General features: G+C 43.9%; 2 protein-coding genes across 2 annotated transcripts in view; both read right to left on the reverse strand.

The window, feature by feature from the left end:
- Positions 1–984: 984 nt before the first annotated feature.
- Positions 985–26,164, reverse strand: LOC117552834 (serine hydroxymethyltransferase, cytosolic-like). Its single transcript, XM_034226497.1, has 11 exons — positions 25,443–26,164; positions 24,890–25,035; positions 21,390–21,493; positions 20,717–20,877; positions 14,099–14,180; positions 13,789–14,001; positions 13,303–13,416; positions 13,074–13,196; positions 6,868–6,984; positions 6,574–6,684; positions 985–1,462 (listed from the first exon to the last, which is right to left on the reverse strand). The coding sequence occupies exons 1-11, from the start codon at positions 25,524–25,526 to the stop codon at positions 1,290–1,292; spliced, it is 1,428 nt and encodes a 475-aa protein (XP_034082388.1). The 5' UTR covers positions 25,527–26,164; the 3' UTR covers positions 985–1,289.
- Positions 25,546–26,164, reverse strand: part of LOC117552763 (voltage-dependent T-type calcium channel subunit alpha-1H-like) — a 99,557-nt gene continuing 98,938 nt past the window's right edge. Inside the window, exon 7 of the mRNA XM_034226384.1 lies at positions 25,546–25,562. Coding sequence (XP_034082275.1) covers positions 25,546–25,562 — 17 coding nt within the window. The remainder of the gene's footprint in view (positions 25,563–26,164) is intronic.

Here is a 26,164-nt window from a genome sequence, read left to right on the forward strand (position 1 = left end):
GTTATGGGAATTCTCCATAGTTTGAATTTGCATGTTTAATTTGTGGAGCTGTGAGTGAAGCAGCAGGGTTTGACGTAGAGGTGCAGCTCGTAAAGGAAGATCAAAGGACTGCCGTCGCTTCGAGCAGAAACAGATCAGTTATCTTAGGCACCGGGCCAGAGGGACTGAGAACCGCTGCACTAAAGAAAAGTTGTTTAACGGCAATTATTTAGATAAGTAATGATCAAGTCAAGTTTTTACAAGACCTCTATTTACTTAGTTGTGTTTGGTCCACTTTCTCTTTGTACTTCACACACCTTATGAGCCTGGTTGAGGTTTTAACTCATCTACACCATTTAAAAGCTAATTAAATCAAGTCAAGGCTTATTTATATAGCTCAATACCACAAATTAGCATCAAGGGGCTTAACAAAAACCTTCTATCCTTTCCTTTTTTTTCTAAGGTGAATCAGGCAGTTGAATGTACCGCAAGGTGTATTCAACATTTCTGGTTTAGTGAGTTCTAAATGGCAACACGTTCCCATGATGTTGTCACCGTGGGATAAACTGTTGTTGCTTATTGTTCAATGCAGACAGGATCGAGTTTTGCATGTCTGGGAGTGGCAGACGTGCCGCGCCCGAAGACTAACCCTCTAGGTGCGGAGGGACATGATCTCCATTGAGCTTGACAGGACATCATGTTAGTATAACTGTAAAACAAGCCGGGAGATACTCATCACGTCACGTTTGCTTCTGAGGCCTGGCATCTGAGAATATCCTAGCATTCATTAGGGAACTGAATATACAGGGTTGATTAATGAGAGCAGATAGATGTGAAGGGATATCAGGGTTGACAATCGAATGTTGTCAAAGCATTTAATGTATTCATTGCTATCGGGATGTTAAGAGCATTCCATGGAATATGACAAAAAGTGTTTCTGAATTGAATACCCCACCTTTAATGAAAGCGTATGATTTCAATTAAAAAACAGACCCAGGAGTTCCCTTCATTGATCAGTGTGGAAAACAGTTTATTTTGATTAATATATGTTGATTTCAGCCATGATTAAAGCTTCAATGTAATAGAAACATCCAAGACCAAAGCAAACCATTTCTAAAACAGAAAAGGCACCGCTGCAACACGGATATTTGGAGGGGAAAAAAAGTCTGCAAATCTTTCTTTTTAACCATTAAGACAAATCTGGCCAAAGCTGAACTGCTGGGTCCTGATTTTAACAAAACAAATATACACACAAAACAACACACCACAAACATTTGGCATCATAATGTTTATTATAACCATCAGTGCTTCTACATCTCAGGGAGGCCAGGCATGGGGAACTGGCCGGCGAAGGCCTCCACCTCGGCTTTGATTTCTGAAACTCTCTGCTGGAACTTCTCTCCCTGCCGCAGCGCTGCGATGAACTCCTTCAGAGGGGCTTTGGGGTCCAGACTCCCCTGAATCTCCAGGGTCAGCTCGATGCCTGCAGGAGGAGGAGGGAGGACTTTCAGATGCTGACTTGACGAATGTGAAATCAGTATTTTCTTTCTTTTTTTTTGGTGGATGGCTCTGAATACTTTGTCTGACAAAAACCTCCCTTTTCCTGAGCTTCAGAGAAACAGCAAATGAGAAGTGGGAGTAGGTGTTCCCTTACACAAAACACCTCAAGTTTTCTTATTCATTAAGGTCGCATTCACACCAGCCTTGTATAGTCCGGTTGAATCGAACCCTGGTGCGTTTAGCCGCTTGGTGCGGTTCGTTTGGGTCGGTGTGAACGCAGTCGAGACCTCTGAAGTGAACTAAACAACAGGACTCTGGTCCGCTAAAATAGGTGGTCTCGGAGCGCTTGCTAGTGAACTCTGGAGCGGTTCATCTCTGGTGTGAACGCAGTCCGCACCAAAACATAGGAAGCGTAGTATTTACGTGTCACAAGAACGCGGATGTCTTCAAAATCGTTAGCGAAAGATTGAAGCAGAATGAAGTGTTGAACAGTGTCGTTTAAATTAAAAACAACTATCAAACTAAACTGTCATCAGCGCTTCCTCGTTTGTCTTCTCTCTTGAATTTAAGCTGCCAGAGATTTAGTATTTTTAACGACACAGTGAAGCAGCACAGAAATCAAAAGCTTCCACGGTGTTCATATTTCATTTCCTGTGATGGAGGCGAAACCCGTTTTTCTTGACAGTTATGGGAATTCTCCATAGGTTGAATTTGCATGTTTAATTTGTGGAGCTGTGAGTGAAGCAGCAGGGTTTGACGTAGAGGTGCAGCTCGTAAAGGAAGATCAAAGGACTGCCGTCGCTTCGAGCAGAAACAGATCAGTTATCTTAGGCACCGGGCCAGAGGGAGTGAGAACCGCTGCACTAAAGAAAAGTTGTTTAACGGCAATTATTTAGATAAGTCATGATCAAGTCAAGTTTTTACAAGACATCTATTTACTTAGTTGTGTTTAGTCCACTTTCTCTTTGTACTTCACACACCTTATGAGCCTGGTTGAGGTTTTAACTCATCTACACCATTTAAAAGCTAATTAAATCAAGTCAAGGCTTATTTATATAGCTCAATACCACAAATTAGCATCAAGGGGCTTAACAAAAACCTTCTATCCTTTCCTTTTTTTTCTAAGGTGAATCAGGCAGTTGAATGTACCGCAATGTGTATTCAACATTTATGGTTTAGTGAGTTCTAAATGGCAACACGTTCCCATGATGTTGTCACCGTGGGATAAACTGTTGTTGCTTATTGTTCAATGCAGACAGGATCGAGTTTTGCATGTCAAGTATTCCTGGGATACCGCTTCTCCATCCCGCGGGCCCACCACCTACGGGAAACAGCGATGGGGTCGGGTGCGCTGCCAGAAGGGTGGCAGTGAAAGCGGAGGGTCTCGACGGACCAGACCCGGGCGACAGAAGCTGGCTTTGGGGACGTGGAACGTCACCTCTCTGGGGGGGAAGGAGCCAGAGCTTGTGCGGGAGGTGGAGCGTTACCACTGGATCTGGTTGGGCTCACCTCTACGCACAGCGTCGGCTCTGGAACCTTACTTCTGGATAGGGGTTGGACTCTATTCTTCTCCGGAGTTGCTCAAGGTGTGAGGCGCCGGGCGGGTGTGGGGATACTCACAAGTCCCCGGTTAGGTGCTTCGTTGTTGGAGTTTACCCCAGTGGACGAGAGGGTCGCCTCCCTACGCCTGCGGGTTATGGGGGGGAAAACTCTGACTGTTGTGTGTGCTTATGCACCCAACAGCAGTTCAGAGTATACGGCCTTCTTGGAGACCCTGGAAAGAGTCCTGTATGGGGCTCCTGAAGGGGACTCTTTAATCTTGCTGGGAGACTTCAACGCACATGTGGGCAATGATGGAGACACTTGGAGGGGCGTGATTGGGAGGAACGGCCCCCCTGATCTGAACCGGAGTGGTGGTTTGTTACTGGACTTCTGTGCTAGTCATGGATTGGCCATAACAAACACCATGTTCGAACATAAGGATGCTCATAAGTGTACGTGGTACCAGAGCACCCTAGGCAGAAGGTCCATGATCGATTTCGTTATCGTATCATCGGACCTGAGGCTGTATGTTTTGGACACTCGGGTAAAGAGAGGGGCGGAGTTGTCAACTGATCACCATCTGGTGATGAGTTGGGTTGAGTGGCGGGGGAAGCCTCTGGATAGACCTGGTAAGCCCAAACGTGTAGTTCGGGTGAACTGGGAACGTCTGGAGGAGGCCCAAGTTCAGGAGGCCTTCAACTCACACCTCCGGCGGAGCTTTTCGGGCATTCCTGTGGAGGTTGGGGACATTGAACCAGAGTGGTCGGTGTTCAAAGCCTCTATTGCCGAAGCCGCGGCGGGGAGCTGTGGTCTCAAGGTCCTAGGTGCCTCAAGGGGCGGTAACCCTCGAACCTCCTGGTGGACACCGGTGGTCAGGGAAGCCGTCCGACTGAAGAAGGAGGCCTTCAGGGATTTGTTATCCCGGGGGACTCCCGAGGCAGTTGCAAGGTACCGACAGGCCCGAAGGGCAGCAGCCTCATCTGTGGCCGAGGCAAAGCAGCGGGTGTGGGAGAAGTTCGGAGAAGACATGGAGAAGGACTTTCAAAGTTGTTCTGGAAAGCTGTGTACAGTAAGGATGGGACGTTGTTGACCTCAACTGATGGAGTGTTAGGGCGTTGGAAGGAACACTTTGAGGAACTCCTGAACCCGACAACTCCGCCCTCTATGTTAGAGGCAGAGCTGGAGTGTGACGGGGGATCAACACCAATCTCCCGGGGGGAGGTCACTGAGGTCGTCAAACTACTCCACAGTGGCAAAGCCCCGGGGGTGGATGAGATCCGCCCGGAAATGCTGAAGGCTCTGGGTGTTGAGGGACTGTCATGGTTGACACGTCTCATCAACGTTGCGTGGAAGTCGGAAACAGTACCGAAGGAGTGGCAGACCGGAGTGGTGGTTCCCCTTTTTAAAAAGGGGGATCAGAGGGTGTGTGCCAATTACAGAGGCATCACACTACTCAGCCTCCCCGGGAAAGTTTACTCTAAGGTACTCGAAAGGAGGGTCAGGCCGATTGTCGAACCTCAGATTGAGGAGGAACAATGCGGATTCCGTCCTGGTCGTGGAACGACGGATCAGCTTTTTACTCTCACAAGGATCTTGGAGGGGGCCTGGGAGTACGCTTATCCGGTCTACATGTGTTTTGTAGACTTGGAGAAGGCGTATGACTGAGTTCCCAGGGAGTGTCTGTGGGAGGTGCTGCGGGAGTATGGGGTGAGGGGGTCTCTACTCAGGGCCATCCAATCTCTGTACTCCCAAAGCGAGAGCTGTGTCCGGGTCCTCGGCAGTAAGTCGGACCCATTTCCGGTGAGGGTTGGCCTCCGCCAGGGCTGCGCTTTGTCACCAATCCTGTTTGTAATATACATGGATTGGATTTCGAGGCGTAGTCGTGGGGGAGGGGGTCTGCAGTTCGGTGGACTAAGGATTGCACCACTGCTTTTTGCAGATGATGTGGTTCTAATGGCTTCATCAGTCTGCGACCTTCAGCACTCACTGGATCGGTTCGCAACCGAGTGTGAAGCGGCTGGGATGAGGATCAGCACCTCCAAATCTGAGGCCATGGTTCTCAGCAGGAAACCGATGGACTGTCCACTCCAAGTAGGGAATGAGTCCTTACCCCAAGTGAAGGAGTTCAAGTATCTCGGGGTCTTGTTCTCAAGTGAGGGAACAATGGAGCGTGAGATGGTCCGGAGAATCGGAGCAGCGGGAGCGGTACTGCAGTCGCTTTACTGCACCGTTGTGACGAAAAGGGAGCTGAGCCAGAAGGCAAAGCTCTCTGTCTACCGGGCCATTTTCGTTCCTACCCTCACCTATGGTCATGAAGGATGGGTCATGACCGAAAGAACGAGATCGCGGATACAAGCGGCCGAGATGGGTTTTCTCCGCAGGGTGGCTGGTGTCTCCCTTAGGGATAAGGTGAGAAGTTCGGTCATCAGGGAGGGACTCGGAGTTGAACCGCTCCTCCTTCGCGTCGAAAGGAGCCAGTTGAGGTGGTTCGGGCAACTAGTTAGGATGCCACCTGGGCGCCTCCCTAGGAAGGTGTTCCAGGCACGTCCAGCTGGGAAGAGACCAAGGGGTAGACCTAGGACCAGGTGGAGGGATTATATCTCTTCGCTGGCCTGGGAGCGCCTTGGGATCCCCCAGTCAGAGCTAGTTGATGTCGCCAGGGTAAAGAAAGTTTGGGGCTCTCTGCTGGAACTGCTGAAACTGCTACCCCCGCGACCCGACCACGGATAAGCGGGAGAAGATGGATGGATTGATATCAAACTAAAAACTATACATAAAAGTGAGAGCCACCTGTCGTCGGTGAAACACCCTCCTTACTGCAGAACGTCTCATTATATGTGTTATAATGTTTTTTATCGCACGTTGTCTGATTATATAATCATATGCGCCGTTGCTAGAGTCTGTTGATCTCCAGATTAACAGCAGCATGAAAATAACCTGCCGATGCTCCATGGCGGAGGCTCCGGTAGAAATTGCCGGGATTTGCTTTTTTACCCCCTTAATGTCCCGTGTGAACGCAAACCGAACCTTCTGAAAAATGAAACAATGTAACAAAAAACTGTGGTCTGGTGCGCACCAGAGAAGCGGACTATTAGGTGTGAATGCGACCCAAGACTTTACTTTCTCTTAAACTGAGGGACTTACTCATTACATTAATGCACACAATATCAGTTGTTTTTTTATACTGCACATATTTTATTCCATTCTATTTCTATGTAAATACTGCTATATTTTACTATATATTTGTAATGTTATTATAGTTTTCTTAAAATAGTTCTCCATCTGTGTTTTACATTTTTGTTTTACTTTTATGTACGCACCACGACATCAAGTCAAATTCCTTGTACGTGTCAAACTACCTGGTGATAAACCTGTTTCTGATTCTGATTCAAAGTGTTGCAAATAATCCCTAATAAATAAAACATTAAAAGCATTTAATGCATGGAAAGCAGTTCTACCATTTTGTTGCCCTGACTAGTGCTTGTGATACCCGGCATTGTCACAAAGTGGGTCTCCGGATAGTAATAGAAAAGCAAAAGAAAAGGAGATTACCTCTGTGAATGAAGTCGGCCACCTTCTTGAAGTCTTCCTGCATCAAGCCCCTGGTGGTCAGAGCTGGAGAGCCGAACCTCAAGCCACTCGGGGGCAGAGCACTCTTATCCCCTGAACAAACACATGACAACATGAAGAGTTGCATAACCAAGGAAAAACATTTATACAAGTATTTCATAATGGTTACATCTCATGCCTCATTCAATAAACAAAGGCTTATTTTGCTTTCCTCACACCAGGGACAAACAAAGCTGCATGTATTATATCATCAGTGCTAAAAAACACACACTTTACCTGGACAGGTGCTCTTATTACAGGAGATGGCACAGTCCTCCAGAATCTTCTCTGCTCGTCCTCCATCGGTTCCCTTAGTGCGCAGGTCCAGCAGGATCAGATGGTTGTCAGAGCCGCCTACACAGGAAGAGGAAAATAGGCTATTAACTGTAGGTCGTCCCTAAACACATTATTGCAGGGTATTTCAACATTATACCCTACATTACACTACACTAATAGACAATTGCAACAAATGAAGCTCAGCGCAAGTTCAACCAGGAAGACCATCTTTACTGATTCATTTACTATTTCTATGTTACTACTCTCTCTTCTCTCAATAAGTGATCGGGGCGTCACTCCCCAGCTTAACCAATCACTTCGCTCTATTCTCACAAGCCTATCATAGCGCTCCGCTAACCCTTTTAGATCTGCTCTCCCCCCCTTCTGACAGCTGTCATTTCAGCTGACTCGACGCAACCCTCCTCACCCCCCTTTTCACCTCCCGTCCCTCTGAAACCAGGGTCAAGCTAAGCCCCTCCCCTTCAGACCGGCCCCAACTATCCTTTCACCACCACCAGGGTCAAACTAAGCCACTCCCCTTCAGACCGGCCCCAACTATCCATTCACCACCGCCAGGGTCAAGCTAAGCCCCTCCCCTTCAGACCGGCCCCAACTATCCATTCACCACCACCAGGGTCAAGCTAAGCCCCTCCCCTTCAGATTGACCCCAACTATCCATTCACCACCACCACCAGGGTCAAGCTCCTCCTCTTCAGACCGACCCCAACTATCCATTCACCACCACCAGGATCAAGCTAAGCCCCTCCCCTTCAGATCGACCCCAATTATCCATTCACCACCACCACCAGGGTCAAGCTAAGCCCCTCCTCTTCAGACCGACCCCAACTATCCATTCACCACCACCAGGGTCAAGCTAAGCCCCTCCCCTTCAGACCGACCCCAACTATCCATTCACCACCACCAGGGTCAAGCTAAGCCCCTCCTCTTCAGACCGACCCCAACTATCCATTCACCACCACCAGGGTCAAGCTAAGCCCCTCCTCTTCAGACCGACCCCAACTATCCATTCACCACCACCAGGGTCAAGCTAAGCCCCTCCTCTTCAGACCGACCCCAACTATCCATTCACCACCACCAGGGTCAAGCTAAGCCACTCCCCTTCAGACTGACCCCAACTATCCATTCACCACCACTAGTGTCTAGACCCCGGGGGGTTTCATCAGATCGGTTCTCCCCTCCCGAAAGATACTTCCTGCACTACGGGGCCTAATCGCCAAAACTCCATTACATTCATTTGTGTATTCCTGGCAATAGATATGTGTTCTTACATCAACACCGTCTCTCCTGATTGAATTGTTATAGTTTTAGATCAGCATAAACAGTTTGCCTTCAAAGGTTCTTTCAACACAAAAAACACAAGATCACTTAGTACTTTAGTTTAAAAACAACAACGGTAACTAACACAAATCTAAAGTTCATATCCAGTGTTTCCCCTACCATTGTCTTGGAGGGGCGCTGCGCCCCGCCAACGGAGCCCCGCGTCCCCCCCTGAAATTCGGGGCGTCACTCCCCAGCTTAACCAATCACTTCGCTCTATTCTCACAAGCCTATCATAGCGCTCCGCTAAACCTTTTAAATCTGCCCTCCCCCCCTTCTGACAGCTGTCATTTCAGCTGACTCGACGCAACCCTCCTCACCCCCCTTTTCACCTCCCGTCCCTCTGAATCCAGGGTCAAGCTAAGCCCCTCCCCTTCAGACCGGCCCCAACGATCCTTTCACCACCACCAGGGTCAAACTAAGCCACTCCCCTTCAGACCAGCCCCAACTATCCATTCACCACCACCAGGGTCAAGCTAAGCCCCTCCCCTTCAGACCGGCCCCAACTATCCATTCACCACCACCAGGGTCAAGCTAAGCCCCTCCCCTTCAGATTGACCCCAACTATCCATTCACCACCACCACCAGGGTCAAGCTCCTCCTCTTCAGACCGACCCCAACTATCCATTCACCACCACCAGGGTCAAGCTAAGCCCCTCCCCTTCAGATCGACCCCAATTATCCATTCACCACCACCAGAGCCCTAGAGAGATAAGAGTTACGACACTCTTTGATGTCGCCGCCAGCCGGTCACGTGGTTTATGTATGCCGGGATAGTTCAAAACGCACTTCCGTTGCAATGCTTCTCTATGGCAAAAACAGCACAAACATGGTCAAAATAGTCATAGATTAAACCAACGCTGTTATTTTTTAAAGATTGCTTTCATATTTACATGATGTGGTTACACTTTGTATGGATTGGCACTATTTATAAATTTCGTTATTTAACAATATTTTGAGGGGAAAGTGTGGTAGCACAAGCAGGCTATGTTGCTGTCACTGCCAGGGCAGTCACGTCCGTAGTATAGTTGCGCTGCGCTGTCATGTTCTTCTATGGGACAGACAGACAGCAGCGATTGCATTATTGAATGGTAAATATATATATATAAAAAAAACACACACCCAAGTACTTTTTCAGCTGTAATTGCATTATTGCATACTTTTTATTGACAGTTTTAACTAAAGTCTGATTCAACACTTGATTAGATTTCACATCATTCATCCACATCTGCAAAGTAACTAAAGGTATTACATAAATGTAGTGGAGTAAAAGTACACCATTTACCTCTGAACTGTAGAGGAGAAGAAGAACAAAGTAGCAAAACATTGAAATACTTAAATAAAGTACAAGTATCTCAAAATTGTACCCAAGTAGGCTATAGTACTTGAGTTTATGAATTTAGTTACTTTACACCAGATGCCATAAAGATAGAAAGACTAAGCCTTGCACAGAGGCATGACAATAGATTTTCAAAATGCTCAACAGTGCTGCCAAAATTATAAACTGACTGCTACACGATTAAAATAAATGCTTTTATATATTTCTATTAGATGTGACTCTTTAGCGTTTCTGTTATTATTAACACTGCTGCTTTAGTTGTTTTGACTGCTAAAATCCTCTGTTATTCCTCATTTTAAAGCCGATATTCCGTGGGGTCGGGGGGCTCGGGTCCTTGTCACCTTTTCCATACCTGATGAGTTTGCATCCCTGATAATACTTAGTAAGGAGGCCATAATATTTTTGACTCATGGCTGAAGTTAAGTTTCTCCAGCTCTCCCCAGGTTGGCAAAAAAATGCATCTCAAAATGCATCAGATTGATGCTTTAAAATATGGAATATTCAAAATGTTCTTCCGGGGGAGCATGCCCCTGGACCCCCCTAGAGGGATAATATCCTTCTCACCTTTTTCACCCCTGACCCGTTTTCATGCCTGTACTTAGATACGTTTTACATTTTTGGAGGGAAACGTTTGTGTTCATGTTAGCATGGGTAGCATGATCATGTTAAGACTATGAATATCATTTTACCACAACAGTGGATGAACAATTGATATATGTGTTTGAACAAGAACAACAGGAAGAACAAAGTAAAATGGACGAACAAGTATTAAGAACAGTGTATGGAAAAAGTGATGTGATGTGGGATGTGTGTTAGAACAAAACAAAGTAAAATGAATGAGAAGGAGAACAAAGAGGGTTAGGGTTCAACAGAAAAAGATGAATTCAGCCAAAAAACACAATTTTGATTAATCTAAAGTGTAAAACAATCTTCAACACAGACCAAATTAGTGCCCTTGGACAACAAAATATATGGTGGGGCAAAGAAACGATAAATTAAATTGAGAGAGTGGGAGACTAAAAATGATTACTATGATAAATATTCAAACTATTTACAAAACTATTTACAGAAGCTCCTGTTGAACCAGCAACAAAAACAGGTTTGTCAACAATAACGAGGCCACTTTGCCAGGGGGAGGTGATCCAGCGACGAGACAATAAAGCAATTCATATTAGGTTCTGTTGAGACACTACAGAATATAAAACCTTCCAAGCCATGACCTCTCAGAGGAGAATGCAGCACATCAAACTGGAGTCAGGAGTGTGAATAACACATTTTGACCAAAACAAATTGTTGCTTACCAATACAGTGACTGAACATTGGACACCAAAAAGTTTGACCTCATGTCGTCACGCAACACTGTTACTGCCCTAAGTCATTTCAAGATGGAGGAGTATGATAAGGCCAACAGCTTGCTCCGGGACTCCATCCATCTGTTTCGGGGCCTGAAGATCGGTCCCAAGGGCAGCTGGAAACCAGTCCAGACAGGACTGGTGATGGCCACAACAACAATCCTGGAGGTCCAGCATGACCTGTTGAGACAAGGGCACAAATTTGTTCTCACAAGCCGCTTCACTCAAGACTGCCTGGAAAACACATTTTCGTCCATTCGTCTGAGGAACTCTGTCCCAACACCTGTAGAGTTCCAATATGCTCTGCGCGTTGTCACTGTGGGTGAAAAAAAAAAGTGCTAATTATTTTTTTTAAAGTGTTTATTTTATTAAAAATAAACATTTTGGATGCATGACCATGTTTTAGGCTCATCCTTCATTCACTGCTGTAGAGTAGCCTATTCAGTAGGCTATTATTTGTTTAAGACTGAATAATACCTTTGAAGAACAATCATTAAACTAGTGTGTATATTACAATACAAAGGAATCTATCCTAGCATGCCATCAAGCATGAGTAGCGCTAGGCTAGTTGTACAGTACAGATGAGTTAACACGGAACAGTACAAAAAAAACAAAGTACAGTCAACATGTCACATAATGAAATGTTAGTATATCCCAAAATTCAATGAAATATTAAATGAAATATTTATCACAAACGCCACCTCATTTCTACTAGTGCTAGCAGTTAAGTCATATCATACAGAAAAAGCCGAAAAAGGATGGCTGACACGGTCAGGTTCAGCGGATAAAAACCAAAATAACAATAAAAACACATAATCAATCTAAATCCTGCTTGTTAGTTACCCAGCATCATTGATATATAAGCTGCTAGCGATTCATTACTGAAATCTTACCTTCAAAGCTGACGAAGTCGCGCTAGCTAACTAGCAGGCAATGCTAGCTAAATTGGTTGTAACAACCAAGATAAAATATAGATAATTACACTGTGCATATACAAATGAAGACCAGTATAAGCATCATAAAGGGCCTCTGATACAATATAGACAGTTGACAATTCAAAAGAGTTCGATATTTCAGCAACTTACCTCTGGAACTAATCGACGCGCCGTAATATAAGTGAATGAGGTCCAACGCCCAAATGACAATATTTTGAACTATTTCGATGTCCATACCCCGGAAGTAGGCGCCGCCATTTTTTACAACGGAGGTCTATGGGAGTGTCGTAACTCTTATCTCTCTAGGGCTCTGACCAACACCACCAGGGTCAAGCTAAGCCCCTCCTCTTCAGACCGACCCCAACTATCCATTCACCACCACCAGGGTCAAGCTAAGCCCCTCCCCTTCAGACCGACCCCAACTATCCATTCACCACCACCAGGGTCAAGCTAAGCCCCTCCTCTTCAGACCGACCCCAACTATCCATTCACCACCACCAGGGTCAAGCTAAGCCACTCCCCTTCAGACTGACCCCAACTATCCATTCACCACCACCAGTGTCTAGACCCCGGGGGGTTTCATCGGATCGGTTCTCCCCTCCCGAAAGATACTTCCTGCACTACGGGGCCTAATCGCCAAAACTCCATTACATTCATTTGTGTATTCCTGGCAATAAATATGTGTTCTTACATCAACACCGTCTCTCCTGATTGAAGTGTTATAGTTTTAGATCAGCATAAACAGTTTGCCTTCAAAGGTTCTTTCAACACAAAAAACACAAGATCACTTAGTACTTTAGTTTAAAAACAACAACGGTAACTAACACAAATCTAAAGTTCATATCCAGTGTTTCCCCTACCATTGTCTTGGAGGGGCGCTGCGCCCCGCCAACGGAGCCCCGCCAACGGAGCCCCGCGCCCCCCCTGAAATTCAAGGTGTTTTTTTTTTATTAATATTTTTTTTTTTTAAATATATATATAGCACCAAATTGCAACTAATCTATATCTACTGTCACTTTTCACATTGATCATGCGCTCTTTTATTAAATAAACTAAACGCTTTCATTTTAAGTTGTGAGTGTAGTGTTTTTGACCCTAAGAAACTGATGCATTAATCAATAACAATAATCCACAGCTCCTCGCTCTGCTCCAGAGGATTTAAAAAATATATATCCCAATGGAGAAGATGGATGCGGCACTCACCTGTGACGATCTTGTAGCCGTGGTCAATGAGGCTGCTGGATAGAGTTTTGCAGTTAACAAGAACCTGCGCCTGGTAGGCCTTGAACTCTGGGGTCATGGCTTGTTTGAGAGCCACTGCAACACCTGCCAGGTACAAATGTTACCTAAATGAGATCCTGACATACTTGAATAACAGTTGAAGTGAAACTGAGAGGATAAAGTCCAAAGAGAGGAACATGAAGAGGTCTACCTGCGATAGCGTGGTTGTGCTGTCCTCCCTGCAGCCCATTAAACACAGCCAGATTGATCAAAGACTCCAAGTTGTACAGAGTCTCCTTCCCCTTGGCATCCACACTGCGAACTCCTGGAGGAGCGAAACAGAAAAAATGTGTGTGAAGACAAAATGGAAAGCTAGAGAAATAGTAACAAAACAGAAAGCTGTATTGATGACCAGACTAAAAAAGCAATCGATCCTCGTTGTAGGAGCCAAAATGCTGTGGCAGCCTGTGTTTTGGTAGCATGACAATGGGGGTTAGCTTAGCTCTGATAGTCTTTTGTTGACCGTATGATTCTGTTTGTTTATTGTTTTGATTTACAATATTAAATATCCTTAAAATGTTAAGTTCAGTACAGATTTATTATGTACACGTGTCACATCAATGAGTCAAGTTTAGCCTCAGAGCGGCCGTATTCAATGGGAATATAGCCGCACGCCACACTCATATTCAATGTCTACCTTTCCTGAAGAAGATTAGTCCGGCTTGGCAGCCTCGCAGCGTCTTGTGTGTCGTCGTGGTAATAATGTCACAGTACTCGAAGGGCGAGGGCACCACTCCTGCAGCCACCAGTCCACTGATGTGAGCCATGTCTCCCATCAGGTACGCTCCATTCTCATTAGCGATCAGCCTCAGGCGTTCGTAGTCCAGGTTGCGGGAATAGCACTTGGTTCCTGGAGGGGAAGACGACGCAGGAGGTGAGAAAAACTTTGGATATTGACACCTGATTTGTTTTAATGTGTGAAAATAAAATAGTTATAGCAGATGTACCGGCGATGATGAGTCTGGGGTGGAAGAGCTGGGCGTTTTCTTGCAGTCTGTCGTAGTCAATGTAGCCAGTATCTGGATTCACCTGAAAACATCATATCAAATCAAAAACATCAAAACAGCTTAACATGAAATACGGAACATAAGCACAACACGGCAATATTTTAAATAAGGTTGTACTTTGGTCAGTGGCGGATGGTGGAAAATATTTTTGGTGGGGCTGTTGATATAGTGAGTAAATAACATTTTTTTGGGAGAAATGACCCCTTAAATTAGGACTTCTGGTGATGTAATGGCGCGTTTCCAGTGCAGCGCGGTGCTCGCTTTAAGCGTGCCGAGTCGTGCGGGGCCCGTTTTTGGTTGCGTTTCCACTTGACCTAGTAGCGGCTAGCGGGTCCTAATTCACAGTTTTTCTGGCCCCATACAATCGTGGTTCTAGGGCCAGGAACAACCAGGCTGAGTCGGGCTGAGTATGCTAAACTAGAGAGAGAATCGCTGGCAAGGGGGCTACAGCTACAACAAGATGAACATATTTTACCGTGATTTAATTGTAATACACGTTTCAAAATGATGCCGAATTAACAACATACTGATACCGGTTAGTAAAAACCATGAATTAACGCTTTGACAAGTCTGCAGACAGACGAAAAACCCTTTTAAAATGCGTGTTTTCTAAATGGAGCTTGGCTAAGCTAACGTTATATATGCTCTGACCGTCCACACTCACAACAATGGCCTATACAGACATAAATAAACCAGCGACTGTATGACACAGACAGTCTGTGGTTTGTACTTGTTTAACTTTTGTCTAGTTTCTGAACAGATCGTATCCGTCCCCGGCTGTTTGAAGAGCAAGCATGGGAAACAAAAGACAGCATTTACCTGTTTGCATCCAGCTAGCCATGCCTTTCTGGTGTACCAGCTACGTGAGAAGCCTCGTTGAAAAAAAGCTCAAGTATCATCATTGGAGGCAGTCGCAATTTCTACAGGCTCGCACTACCTGTTAGCATCTGGCATCTGTTAGCATCTAGCTCTCCTGCTTACAAACTTTTAGCCATCCCTGCTTATACAAGTAGTAGTTTTAGTTGTCTGCGATCTGCGGAGGTCTACCTGTGAGTACGGCTGTACTGAGGTGTTTTTTCTCCGGAGACGTCGCAAAGAGACGGAGCGGCTCCACCTGTTGCTGCATGCGATCTGCGATTTACGGAGGCGTTCTCGTCGCGAAGAGACGGAGCGGCTCCACCTGTTGCTGCCTAAGATCTGCGATCTGCGATCTGCGATCTACGGAGGCCTTCTCCCACCTGTAGAGTACGGCTGTACTGGAGAGGTTTTTACCCAGGAGATGTCGCAGAGAGACGGAGCAGCTCTACCTGTTGCTGCCTGCGATCTGCGATCTACGGAGGCCTGCTCGTCGCGAAGAGACGGTGCAGCTCCACCTGTTTGCTGCCTGCGATCTGCGATCTACGGAGGCCTGCTCCCACCTGCACGGCTGCACTGGAGAGGTTTTTACCCCGGAGTCGTCGCGGAGAGACGGAGTGGATCCACGCTTCGGGCTTGGCCTGCTTCCACCGGGCGTGTGCTGCTGTACGGAGGAGGATTTTAACACGGCTGGGGCCTGCTTTCCACCTGTCCTGGTTCTGCTGTCGCAGAGGCCTGCTTTCACCCCGGGGATACCACGCTGCTGCTTTCGCCTGTCCTTTGCTGCTGTGCTGATTTTGCTCCAGGAATATCGCGGTTACCTGGTCTGGGAAAATGGCCCATATCGGGATTCTGCTGTGCCTGTTAACTATTTTGGACTATGAGAAGATCTCTAGTCATTCTGAGGAGTCTACTGGATTCAGGTCTGTTCTGCCACCCGCAGTGGGCATCCCCTGCAAAGGTTCGGATGTGTTACACAAACAATTACCGGTTGCCTTGTCACAGTCAATCTGCTCAACAAAATATGTTTGTCTTTTTTGTTTTCCTGCGATGATGGTTCTTCAGGACTGCTTCTTAAGCTCTAATCACACTCTCGCAGACTTTTCAGGTGATTCTAAAGTAGATAACAATGTATGTGTGTCGCTTAAGAGGAAAAGATGCCTGTTTTTGTTGTTGTTATTACTGTCAGGAAATGTACAACCTAACCCTGGTCCGCCCAGTAGTAGTAGTCAGATCGCTACTCCTGCTGATTTTAAAGCTAGGTCTGGGTTGGGTTTCATCCACTTGAATGTGCGCAGTCTGTTAGGTAAACTAGATTTTGTCCGTATCTGGGCGAGCTCGACTGACGTCATTGTTTTATCAGAAACATGGCTAAACAAATCTATTTTGGCCTCTGACATTGCCTTAAATGGTTTTAATGTGTATCGTACCGACCGGCCTAATAAAGGTGGTGGCGTTGCCATTTATGTTAAGAATATATTCAGTGTAACCACATTAGTTTCCAAATCGATCAGTAAGTAATTTGAATTTTTAGCCTTAAATATAGAAGTGGCAAAGGGTCAACAGGTCATGGTCGTGAGCTGTTACAGACCCCCCTCAGCTGTCAAAGACTCCTTGTCTTCGCTAGCAAATCTTTTATCGCAACTAGACTACAAGGAAATAGTGCTACTTGGAGATTTTAACTGGGACTGGTTAACTGTAGTGTCTTTTAGGGTTTTAAAAACCTTTGTATCTCTTTAAATATTACTCAGATTGTTGACAGTCCTACTCGCCCTAATATTAAGTCCCCAAATAAATCCTCCCTAATTGATCTCATTTTGACTAATGTTCCCTATAAATACTCAGCTGTGGGAGTATTTGCGAATGATCTGAGTGACCACTGTGTTGTAGCCACAATTAGGGACACTAAGGTCCAAAAGGTTAAACCTCGTATTATCATCAAGAGACATAAAACATTTTGTGGAGCAGGGTTTTGTACATGATCTGTTTGGGTTTGATTGGGGAAAAATCGATTTGTGTGCTGATGTTGAAACTGCATGGTCTTATTTTTATCTTGGTTTTATGGAAATTATAGATAGACATGCACCCCTGCGTACATTTAGAGTGAAGGGACGAGACAATCCTTGGTTTTCTGCTGAATTATCTATTCTCCTACATGAGAGAAACAAGGCCTGGGCAAAGGCTAGGAATTCAGGATCAGAGGTAGAATGGCTGCGTTTTAGGCAGCTAAGAAATAGCTTCACTTCACATGTCAAAAGTGCTAAATCTAAATATTATCTGTCAGTTACCACAAAGAACCTGAACAACCCTAGAAAATTCTGGAAAGCCATAAAATCAATATCCACCGGTGATATCCGTAATGAGCTACCTCCGTACCTTACCACAGCATCTGGCTCTATATCGGACAGGGCCACCATACTAAATTGTTTTAATGAGCACTTTGTGTCCTGTGGCTCTCATTCTGTTTCTAATTCTGCTTCTGTGAACACCACAGTCGGTGACTCAGAACAATGTGGTCTGGAAAACCCTTTCAGTTTTACTCCTTTTACTGTTGATGTTGTTCGTGAAGCTTTAACCAAGCTAGATCCTAAAAAGCCGGCTGGTCCGGACAACGTATAGAACCTTTCCTTTTAAAGATAGCTGCAGATTGTATTGCTCCTCCTCTCACTACTCTTTTTAACCTCTCTCTCAGCACGAACAAAATCCCAAAAGTATGGAAGTCAGCGTATGTCCTGCCACTACTAAACGGAGGGGAGGCCACCTTATTAAACAATTATAGACCCATCTCTAAATTGTCAGTTCTGGCGAAGGTTCTTGAAGGTTCGAAGTGAGTGAACAGGTAAAGGTGTTTTTATGTAACAATGACATCCTGTCTAAAAATCAGTCAGGCTTCAGAAAGCAACATAGCAACATCACTGCCACAATGAAAGTGGTAAATTATATTACGAGTATTTTAGATAATAAGCAGAGTTGTGCAGCTCTATTTGTTGACCTATCCAAAGCTTTTGATACTGTCGATCATCGCATTTTGAAGCAAAGGCTGGTCAGTATAGGCATGTCCAGCCATGCAGTAGGGTGGTTTGTAAACTACCTCTCTGAAAGATCCCAATGTGTTCAGTTTGATGGGCTGTCTTCTGAGTGGTTAAACATCACTAATGGTGTACCACAAGGTTCAGTTTTAGGTCCGCTATTATTCTCTATCTATATTAATAATTTAGGTGAAAATGTCGAAGGAGCAACCTTACATTTTTATGCGGACGATACCGTTATGTACTGTGCAGGTCCCTCGATTAACGAGGCTGTTGTTAAATTACAGGCTATTTTTAACATTATTCAGGCTCAGCTCTCTGAGCTTAAGCTTCTTTTAAATGTGGATAAAACCAAGGTAATGCACTTTTCGAAAGCTAAAGATAAAAATACACCAGAGACTGCTTTGGATATTGTAACTACGCAAGGAATACAACTTGAAGTGGTTACCTGTTACAAATACTTGGGTATCTGGCTTGATGACTGTCTCACTTTTAAACTTTATGTCAATAACCTGCTTAAAAAGCTGAGGGTTAGGCTAGGTTTCTTTTACAGAAATAAGTCCTGTTTCTCGCTTGAGGCCAGGAAAAGGCTCTGTGACCTTTTGACCTGTGCTGGATTATGGTGATTTGATGTATATGAATGCACCTGCCAATTACATGAGCAAGTTAGATGCTGCGTATCACAGTGCACTGAGATTTTTGACAAATTGTAAAGCACTTACGCATCACTGTACCCTGTATACCAAGGCGGTTATGCCATCACTTACTGTACGGAGGCTCAGTCACTGGTACTTTTTCATTTACAAAGCTATGTTGGATAAACTACCATCTTATATCTGCTCCCTGATCTCTCTGCGAATTGAAAGTACTTATTGCCTGAGATCGCATGCTGTGGTTTTATTAAATGTGCCAAGTGCTAGGACTGTCTTAGGGAAGAAAGCTTTTAGATGTGCAGCTCCACTAACATGGAACAGTCTGCAAAAAGAATGGAAAATTACGAAGCTAGTACCACTACATGTTTTTAAAGCTCGGTTGGATGCTAAAAAATCAGATGCTGTTAGTACCTGTACATGTGGTTAAATATGTAAATTGTAATCCCTGTACATTTTGCTGTATAATGTCCTTTTGTTGTTCTGTTGTTTATGTTTTTATGTCTTCTTGTGGAACCTACTGCTGCAGGTCTCCCTTGAAAAAGAGATCATTGATCTCAATGGGATTTTACCTGGATAAATAAAGATTTTGAATTGAATTGAATTGATACGTTTTGTCTTTTTCACGAGCTTGCTGCGATATATACAAATCGGGTTGGTCCGGTCCAAGGTCTTTAAGTATCAATTTATCTCCCAAACTTCTCCTTTCGAAAGGATTGGAGAGTAGCTCTTGCACGGAATTGGGTGCGGACCGAGGTCCGGCGACTCCACCTGCACACGAAGCCATTCTCATCCAACTACTGCGTCACCTTGGTCACTCACGAGTCTAAAAAACAACTCACTTCAACGCACGTAAGCAACGTGGGCGCCAACGTGAGCGCCCTCGTGACCAAAATATTTGACGGCGCTGATTGGCTGAAATTATGTTTCGGCGGCACAGTTTACTATTGAGACTTTTGCAATGTGCTGGTTGCTGCTGTTCGGCTCGGGGGCTCCTTGCACGGCGCCCGGTAATGATAAACTAATGCCACGGGCAAGGCCAGGCAGGAAACATGTGACTTATCAGTAACTTTAGACATCGTAACACCATTTTAAACGAGATTTTATTGTAGATTATACATTTTACTGATACCAATTGTATGATATTTACCTTGTTCATTAAAAATAAAAATATAAAATATATATATTTTTTAAATATATCTTTTTTAATTTAATATTTGTTTTAATATTTGTTTTTGTATGTGGGAAGAGGTGGGGCGGCGTCCCTAGCGCCCCTATGGGCCGGCCGCCACTGACTTTGGTCATAAGCCCATCTTTGTTCTACTAGCTTTCAGATTTTGACCACATTTATTAAGGATTTGTACTGATTGAATTATATTCATTTAAGAAACACAGAAATGAATCGAAACACAAAAATATGAAAAACGGTTGTCATCAGATAATATTGCATCCCCCACTCATACTTGAAAAATAAACAAACATTTTAATCTTGTTTTCTCGCTACTTAACAACTTGTCTATTTTCTGTTGAAGGACAATTCACTGTTGTTAGTAAATGTAAGTGACAATTGCAAATAACTTATTTTGTGTCGTTTCATTATTTGCTTTAAAAACTACAAGGGATTTGGTTTCGAGTTTGTTTGTTTTCTGTCAAATTGTCAGCATGTTGTTATCACTGCTCTCACGAGGAGTGCCAATGCCATGTGCACATACTTGCAGTAATGAGGAATAATCTTGTTTAACTTGGTGCAGAACTCCATAATCGAGAACTAAAATTGTATCAGAAAGGGACTTTTTAGGACTAGAAAAACAAAACTCAAAAACTAATGTGCCTCCTCAACACAAGGCAAATCAAAGTGTTTTACAAAAATCCCTTTTCATACCTGCTCAAAGAGAACATTGTGCTCAATTCTTATCTAAAAAAGTATTATTTGGTGTACGCTCTAATAGATACCGTAACCAATGTTCACATCTTTATACACCACTCTGTAGGACTTCTGTGAATTTAAAAACATGCGATTGTACCTTGTACGGCATGGTCTCAAAGAAGATGGACGTTGTGGATATTTTCTTCTTCTCAGTCATGAAGCCGTGTGTCATGTGACCTCCATCGGGAAGGTCCAGCCCCATGATCCTGCCGTGAGGCTCCACAACGGCCGTGTAGACGGCAAAGTTAGCGGGTGAACCTGACAGGGAAGCAAAGACAAAGGTATGACAACTAGAAAAGTAGTAAAGAGGAGACAGTTGAAAGATTTAAAGGCCCCCTATTATACTGTTTTTCAGGTCATTGCAGCATTACCCATAATCCCCTCTGTTTCAGCCCTGTTTCCAAAGTGCTGATTCTCTGTCTGTTACTTAGATGAAAATAAGGAGCCCCTCCCCACGCCCCTCTGAGAGACATTTGGTTACAAAGAACACAATGGTGCTCTAGGAGGAGATTCAGGTGATAAGGTGGGGGGGGGTTAACTTGGTTGCTGATTGGCTAATAGTTACACAAGCCAAAACATTGTTATGACATCATAAAGTGGCCAAAATCTGATCAGCTCATTTTCAGACAGGACAAAAAGTGAGAGAATCTTTTTTCATGAAACTTTCAGAATCTCTTTACACAGAGAGGACACATTTTTATGTAGTGGATTTTGCATAATAGGTGACCTTACATTTTGTTTGGTGTTATATATAATTAACTATTTGGTACCTGAGTAAGGCTGCACGTTGACGCCCCATTTCTCTGAGTCCAGACCAAACGTCTCCAGCGATCTCTTCTGACAGAGTCTCTCCAGCTCATCAACATCCGTATCACTATGGGATTAGTTTTGTATCATAAAGATAAAGCAACACTTTCTCAGAATAAAGCAAAACTATGAGTTTAAAAGAAAAAAAAACGAAGTCAAGCAAAATAAAATAAATTTCAAAAATAAAACTATAAGTGGCAAACAAATCATTTGTGTAATCATGTAAACTATAAGTCTTTTTTCTTTGTTTTAACATAGGTTTTTGTTTGCAGTTCTTGTTTCTTCTTTCTCAATGATCAGACTTTTGCTCTCGCTGCAGCTCTCTTTGGTATGGGCTCAGAACAGTCTCATAATACACACATGCACACAGAAGGATTCAAACTTGTATTTCCGGATCCATACTTGTGTTTTTCAATGCACACACAAATGTATTCCGTTTCATATACATGTAAATACAATCCAAATACAGAAAAAAGTTTTATATATGTATTTTTTATCCTCACTTATTAGTTTCCCGTTTAAATCCCCTGCACCTGCAAACACAAACAGCTTTCTGTGCACGGATCGCTTTGCATTCGTGTGTGGGTTTTTTGAGACTCCCCTGACGGTCAGCCGATTCGTACTTGTAATTTTTCTATCTATAGCCAATCAGATGTCTCCTTCATTCTAAGCCAATCACATGAGCGCGCCCCCACGAGGGTAAGATTACTTCATATACGCATTTTGCACAGTCCGGTCAGCTCGCTAAACAGAGGACGGAGCTTCAGGTGATCATGCAGAGCAGCGTGTCTCCATCAGACTCAGCAGCTGATCTGATCTCTCTCTCGCGTCCGGTTATACTTCACTCGCGTTTATGTCCATATCGATCAGATCCAGCTCTCCTGATCGGCCTTTATAGAGAGCACCGATCAAACTATTAAGAGTGAATATCGGCCGATAATGACCGGCGGAGATCCCCCCGTTAACAGGTCACTGTCTAGCACTGGCTTCGTAGTGCACTGATCGATTAGGCTAAGCTAACCTAGCTGCTCCCTCCACACTCACAACAACTTCATACAGACATAAATAAAGCAGCTGTATTCGCAATCGCCACACAAGAAACACTCATTTAAAACGGTTTTGCCTGCCGTTGTTGTGTACACAAGCACTCATCAATGGTTTGGAAAGTGGCGCTGTACCTTAATAATATAAAGGCTTGTATTTGCGTGCATTTCCTGTTCGGAAAGTGGCGCTGTACTGAGAGTGGAGGTGTCCTGAGATTAGCGCCTGCAGGCAGGCTCCATGGAGCTGTCAGCTCCGGACTGCGCAAAATGCGTACATGAAGCGCTACGTCATGAACGCAAGAAATCTACCCTCGTGGGGGCGCGCTCATGTGATTGGCTTAGAATTGAGGAGACATCTGATTGGCTATAGATAGAATTAATTACAAGTACGAATCGGCTGACCGTCAGGGGAGTCTCAAAAAAACAACACGCGAATGCACAGCGATCCGTGCACAGAAAGCTGGTTGTGTTTGCAGGTGCAGAGGTTTTAAACGGAAAACAAATATGTGAGGATCAAAAATACACATGTAAAACTTTTTTCTGTATTTGGATTTGATTTACATGTATATGAAACGGAATACATTTGTGTGTGCTTTGAAAAACACAAGTGTGGATGCGGAAATACAAGTGTGAATTATTTTGCAGATCATGAAATACAAGTGTGAATCCTTCTGTGCGCATGTGTGTATTATGAGACTGTTCTGAGCCCATACTTTTGCGCTCCCTCATTTTTTGTTTGAGATTTTGACACAAACATCCCAGGTGGGCGGGACTTTCAGGGGTGTGTCCCCATTGGCTACTCAGCTTTTGAGTGACAGCCCACTACACCACAGATCACACAGTGCAACTCATGCCGCAAACTCCGGTATCTCCTGGGGAGTTTTCATGAACATATCGGACTTATCTTATGGATTGCAGTGCATTATACTTGTGTTGTGTAGTTCATACTTTATTCCAACTTTAAATATTGTAATACCTGAACACACTGCTGCTGTTAAATAATTTCCCAATTTGGGATTGATAAATTGTCTGTCTATTTATTTTATAGATTAAAAAAACACATCTATGTATTTTTAAGCTAAAGGTGATACACAATATAAACTGTATACTATTATTTTTCAAAGACATGTTACATTTCAAAAGCATATATTGCTATGTTTAGGACAAACAATTAAATTCTGCAATATAAAAGTGGCAGACCCTAACCCTAACCCTAACCCTCAAAGAATGTTTTAAATAAAAGGACATAAAACAAAAAGGTGGATAATAATAAAATCTATTAAATATGTATATGTAAAGACATTTGGTCAAATGAAATGACACTGAGCCAGTGATAACAGTAACGCCAGCGTGGATGAAGCTGGTGCAGGTCTTTCTCCGTGCTGTCCCCTCAGAGGAAGTTGGAAAACGGGATATGGATAAGACTCTGGACGCCACGCTGTCTCAATGATCCACACTGTTAATATGAGAGGAAAATAAATGTTTTAGGAAATGAAAAAGATGAAGTTAACAAATAAAACACAACTCATGGACGGTAGGTTTTCCTACAAAGTTAACTCAGCTTCCATTGATTTTCATATCAAATTAGCGTGTTAATAAAATAAGCTATCATGGCTTATACTTGCATATCTAAACAGAATCATGAAAGCCTGTTGGTAGAGTCAGGCACACAAGTCAGTTTGAGTGTGTGCGCCGGTGTCTGAACGCTCACTCACTGCTAGCTAAGTAGCTAACTGTTAGGCTACTTAGCTTGCATTGTTATGGATCTAAAGGTAGCACAAGCTAACTTTCATAGCACAGCTTTACTTCTCACTTAACACAATAAAGAAACAGACCGTATAGCACAAACAACACAAATTATCAATACTTACATATATTTTCACTTGTAGTATTATAATAATTGAAATGCTGGTTCTTCTGGGGGTCTTATGTCCACGCTCAGCTAGCTACGTACCGCACCGCAGCTGCCTGCACTGTACAATCGCTGGAGGACTGGGCTATCACTCAAAAACTGAGTAGCCAATGGGGACGCACTCCTGAAAGTCCCGCCCACCTGGGAGGTTTGTGTCAGAATCTCAAACAAAAAATGAGGGAGCGCAAAAGAGAGAGCTGCAGCGAGAGCAAAAGTCTGATCATTGAGAAAGAAGAAACAAGAACTGCAAACAAAAACCTATGTTAAAACAAAGAAAAAAGACTTATAGTTTACATGATTACACAAATGATTTCTTTGCAACTTATAGTTTTGCTTTATTCTGAAAAAGTGTTGCTTTATCTTTATGATACAAAACTAATCCCATATCCCACCGTAGTACCTGAACACATCATAACGATTGTTACTGCTATGCTAGTTTGATATTAAACAACATCTTGAAGGCTGTAATCACATTGGGATTTCATAAATAGTTTGTCAACTGTTGTACCTCTGTCCGGGACTTCCCTTAGAGTATTTGTTGTTCATGCAGGTACCCAGAGCCTCTAAAACGGCTCTGCTGGTGAAGTTATCGGCCGCTATGAGCTCCAGCCCGTACGTCTGCCTGTGCTTCTCTTTTTTTATGATGGAGCACACCTAAACCAAAAATATACACAAATACTGTTTGTTTATGGAACGATAACAACTCAAACAAAAAAATCTTAAGAAATTCTTAAATGTGAAAATAATGATCATTCTTGTCAGTTCAGGTTCAGAAATGTTTACATCCAAACGCCTACAAATTACTGCTAACCTCTCCATAAAACGTTATCTTGAAATCCATTCCATTCCATGTTACTTGTTAGACGCTTTTATCCAAAGCGACTTACGTACTCAATACTGTGGGCAATCCCCACAGGAGCAATGTGGGGTGAAGTGTCTTGCCCAGGGACACAACGACATGCTGACTGCAGTGGGGTTTGAACCTGTGACCAACTGATCCCCATACCTGGGCTCTATCCACTGCACGACACGCCTCCCATTGAAATCCATTGAAAACAAACCTCAGAGTCGCTGGACAGAGGATCCAGCATCATCTGGTTGTGTGCATCCCATGTTTCTTTGCTGTGGGCATTAGTCAAAGACATGGTTTCTCTGTTTCACTGGTCACTCGGAGTGGAAATCTGAAGAGCAAGACAATGCTTTGTTTAGAGATCAAATATGAATCATAAAATCAGAATCAGGTTTATTGCCAAGTAGGTTTACAACTACAAGGAACTGGCTTTGGTGTACAATGGGCCATACATACAGTATACACAGTCAGAGGAATTGAAGATCAATGTTTACAAGAATTATATATACATAAAACTAATTATATATGCAAAAATCTGAGTAAAAATCTGAGAAATTACTCAAAGTCCACCAAGAAAATAGCAGCAACTGCTGCATTTATTGGAAAAAGTAGTTTTGGAGTGTGACGAAGGTTTTCGTCACTATGGACTGACGGCTTCAGGCCGGGTAATATGGCACTTTATTAGCGTGATTGTACAGTTGAGGTCTGTGGCTGATGATTGTGTGCACCTGGTGTCCTGTGTTGTCTCCTCCCCCCTCACCTGTGTCTTGTTGTGCTGATTTGAGTGTGTGTATTTAGGCTCTGTTCCCTGTCTGATTGAGAGGCGGGTAGTGTGTGTGAGATCCTGGTTGCAGCAGGATGTGTGCAAGGAGAACAGCAGGATTGAGGCTGTGAACTTTGTGCACATTATTTTAATAAATGCCCACGTCGGGT

The sequence above is a fragment of the Gymnodraco acuticeps genome, unplaced genomic scaffold, assembly GCF_902827175.1.
Source record: "Gymnodraco acuticeps unplaced genomic scaffold, fGymAcu1.1, whole genome shotgun sequence".
NCBI classification, from domain to species: domain Eukaryota; kingdom Metazoa; phylum Chordata; class Actinopteri; order Perciformes; family Bathydraconidae; genus Gymnodraco; species Gymnodraco acuticeps.